Source organism: Octodon degus, unplaced genomic scaffold (genome assembly GCF_000260255.1).
Source record: "Octodon degus isolate 3935 unplaced genomic scaffold, OctDeg1.0 scaffold00136, whole genome shotgun sequence".
In the NCBI taxonomy this organism is placed as follows: domain Eukaryota; kingdom Metazoa; phylum Chordata; class Mammalia; order Rodentia; family Octodontidae; genus Octodon; species Octodon degus.
This window is the reverse complement of record NW_004524712.1, coordinates 1,640,969-1,644,500: the sequence shown is the minus strand read 5'-3', so window position 1 is coordinate 1,644,500 and position 3,532 is coordinate 1,640,969. Positions and strand designations below refer to the sequence as shown.

The window sequence follows — 3,532 nt, the reverse complement described above, 5'->3', positions numbered from 1 at the left end:
GTGTTCAGGGTCTCACTACTAGATCAGACTTGCAGTGATCTGCCTGTTTACAGCCTCCCAAGAGCTGGGATTACAGGCATGCACCATGCCCAGTCTCAATTACCATCTCAATGCGCCCTGGGGGCGGGGCTGGCGCTGGCATGGAAGGCCTGGGGATCGAACCCTGGCCCTGTGCCTGCTTGCAGGTGCTTTAATCCGCTGAGCTATTTGGCCGGACCTATTAGTCTGCTTTTTTTTGTTTGTTTGTTGAGACAGAGTCTCATTATGTAGTCTAGGTTGGCCTGTTGAAGGCCAATCCTGTACTCAGAGTCTGAGGCTGAAGAATTAGGAGTTTGAGGTCAGCCTGGGCTACTTGCTGATTCAAGTTCAGCCTGGACTACATGGTGAGACCCTTTCTCAAAAAACAAATAACCAGATTTGGGTGGCGCATACTGTAATCTCATCATTCTGGGAGGCTAAGGCAGAGGACCAAAAATTTTAGCCCAGGTTAGGCAACTTGGCAGAACCTGGTGTCAAAGTGAAAAACAGAAAAAGGGTTGGGAATGTAGTTTAGTCCAGAGGCTCTGGGTTCAATCTCCAGTAGCATATAAAATAGACAAACAACCCTCCCTGCCCAAAACAAATTTTTTTTTTTTTTTAAAAAAGAGTGAATAATATCTGGGTCCACAATGCCTTAGCCAAAACCCTTGGGGTCTGGCATATTTCAGAAGTTAGATTATTTCAAATTGGGAAAGGTAGGAGCAGCGCATATATTCTGCATTTCGTTCACCCAGGTCTAGGGTAGCTAGGAGTTTATTTGGTGCTGTGGACTGAACCCAGGACCTCATGGACGTAAAATTTATGCTCTAGCAGTGAGCAGCAGCCCCAAGCCAATCCTACAACCTAAAATTTTAATGATTCTGCATTAAAACACTAAGTAGAGGAAGTTGAAACCATAACCATCCCTGTCTTTAATTATTTTATTTTTTTTGTTAAATGAGTTAGGAAAAATTTGCAGTGTTTAGAGACTAGTTAGAGACAAAGATCTACGATGATAGTAATAACAACAACAAAAAAAGTGAAACAGTGTGGCATTTATTTATTCATCTACCTATTTATTTATTTATTTATTTATTTATTTATTTTGTGGTATTAAGAACTGAAAGCAGGGCTTCATACATCCTTGGCTGAACTATATCCCAGCCCAGTGTTGTTGGTATTATCTATCACGTACAGGGGTGTGTGTGTGTGTGTGTGTGTGTGTGTGTATGTGCACTCCTTTTATCTTTTAACAACCCTTTGGGGAAGAGCCTGTTATTATTGCTGTCATGAGAAGAATAAAAGAGAAGTATAGAGAAATTAAGGAACTTGCCTAAGTTCATAGCTGGTAGAAGCCGGATAGGAAGCACACTGGGGCGGACGTCGGGTCGGTGACCACTGCTGCGTGGAGCAGATGTACCTCCGAGTCCTTGCAGTTAACCTACTCAGTGATGTGGGGACTCTCCGTGCACACAGGAGAGAGCGAGTACAGACTATGGATTTCAGGAAAGTGGAACCATTGTTTTCTGAGGGACATAGATAATGGAATATGTCACCCTGGTTTCCTGGCAGGACTGGCACAAATGCCCAGGGAAGATTCACATTGCCTTGCTTATTTCTCCTAGGGAAACAAGTCCTGAAAGTCTCTGTTGTCGTGCTGCAAGGATGGAGGCCCCCCTGGTGAGTTTAGATGAGGAGTTTGAGGACCTTCGGCCCTGCTGCTCTGAGGACCAGGACGAGAAGCCCCGCTGTTTCTACGGCTCATCTCCTCACCACCTAGAGGACCCCTCCCTCTCTGAGCTGGAGAATTTTTCTTCTGAAATAATCAGCTTCAAGTCCATGGAGGACCTCGTGAATGAATTTGATGAGAAGCTCAACGTCTGCTTTCGGAACTACAACGCCAAGACCGAGAACCTGGCTCCGGTGAAGAACCAGTTACAGATTCAGGAGGAGGAAGAGACCCTTCAGGATGAGGAGTAAGAAGTCTTGCTTGTGCTCTGCTGCTGCAGAGGAGAGCCCTGTAGTCTGGGTTCTTTGACCTAGAGCTGGTTGCTGTCTTGGATTTGTACAACACTTTATTTAATTTTTATGCCACCCATGGGGTGATACTCAGGTGATTTGTGACATTTTTCTCTGTGGGACAAACTACAGAAAGCATTCTTAGCCTGAAACTTAGAGGGATGAAGCTGTTAGCCTTTCTTAGATAGAAAATAGAAGTTTAGGAACACAGAACATTTATACCTTCCTGCTGGGTGTGGTGGTGCACACCTACAAGCCCAGCACTTGAGAGGCCAAGACAGGCGGAGTGCCACAAATCTGAAGCCAGCCTGGGCCACACAGTGAGACACTGTCTTCTAGAACCTAAAGAGAATAGGAAGAAAGAAAAATTCAGACACACTACTTTCTCTTCTTGTTTTGAGAGAGTCTTGCTATGTAATCCAGGCTGTGGTGGTCAAGCTGGACTTGAATGTGCAGTCCCCTTGCCTCAGCCTTCTCAGTCCTGGGATTGCAGGATGTGTCACCATGCAAGGCAGGCTTCTTTATGTCAGTGGTAATCAACTCAGATAGTAGAAATCAGGACCAGAAAGCAATGATGTGTGATGGAGGAATCTAATATTGGACCTATTTGCCTCAAGAAGCAGCAGAGTTAGGAAAATCTTAAAATTGTTCATAATTCTGGAAAATTCTCCACAATATTAAGATATGTATAAGTAATAAAGCACCCAGGCTTAAGTGAGAGTACAGGGACTTACCTGGGACAACATAAACATGAGAGCTGAGGGACACAGTTTTTGAGAATGCAAATTCTTTGAGTCCTAATAGTTGTTAATGAAAAGGAATTGGAGAAAAGTACTATTCAGTGAGGGATTAAAAAGAAAAGGAAAGGGGTGGCGAGATGGCCCAGTAGAATAAGCGCTTCCCTGACAAGCTTAAGGGCCTGAGTTCAATCCCAGCCGGGGTTTGATCATTGCCAGCCCCGCCCCCCAGGGGTGCACTGAGACAGCAATTCAGATTGGGCGCGGTGACACAAACCTGTAATCCCAGCTCTTGGGAGGCTGTAAACAGGCGGATCACTATGAGTCCAATCTACACAGTGAGATCCATGTACACCCTGTAGAACCCTCCCTAAAATACAGGAAAAAAAAGAAAAAAGAAAAGGAGATGATCTTTTAAATTAGGTATGGGTCTTTTAGGCATTTGGTAGAATATGCTTGTATTCCAATAGCGCTACTACAATCTGCACCAATTCTTTTTTTTTTTCCGCAGAATCGGGGATTGAACTCAGGCCCTTGTGCTTGCTGGGGAAGCACTTATTCTACTGAGCCCCTTGCACCACTTCTTTAGGAGACACAATAAATATCAAATTCCTGTTCATGACTGTTTGGAGAAACTGTATTTTCTTTTTAATTAATTAATTAATTAATTATTATTATTTGCCATCCTGAGGAATTGAACCCAAGACCTAGTATCTGCTAGACAGGTGCTCTTTTTATGAACTTGAGTGGGAAGAGTT

The 3,532-nt window shown here is 44.0% G+C and overlaps 1 protein-coding gene across 1 annotated transcript; it reads left to right on the top strand.

The window, feature by feature from the left end:
• Window positions 1–1,647: 1,647 nt before the first annotated feature.
• Fez1 (fasciculation and elongation protein zeta 1) lies at window positions 1,648–1,998 on the top strand. The gene has a single exon (XM_004641386.2). The coding sequence runs from the start codon at window positions 1,684–1,686 to the stop codon at window positions 1,996–1,998; it is 315 nt and encodes a 104-aa protein (XP_004641443.1). The 5' UTR covers window positions 1,648–1,683.
• Window positions 1,999–3,532: the final 1,534 nt, after the last annotated feature.

Coding starts and splice junctions, on each gene's coding strand:
- Fez1 (XM_004641386.2), top strand. CDS start 1,684: ATGGAGGCCCCCCTGGTGAGTTTAGATGAGGAGTTTGAGGACCTTCGG.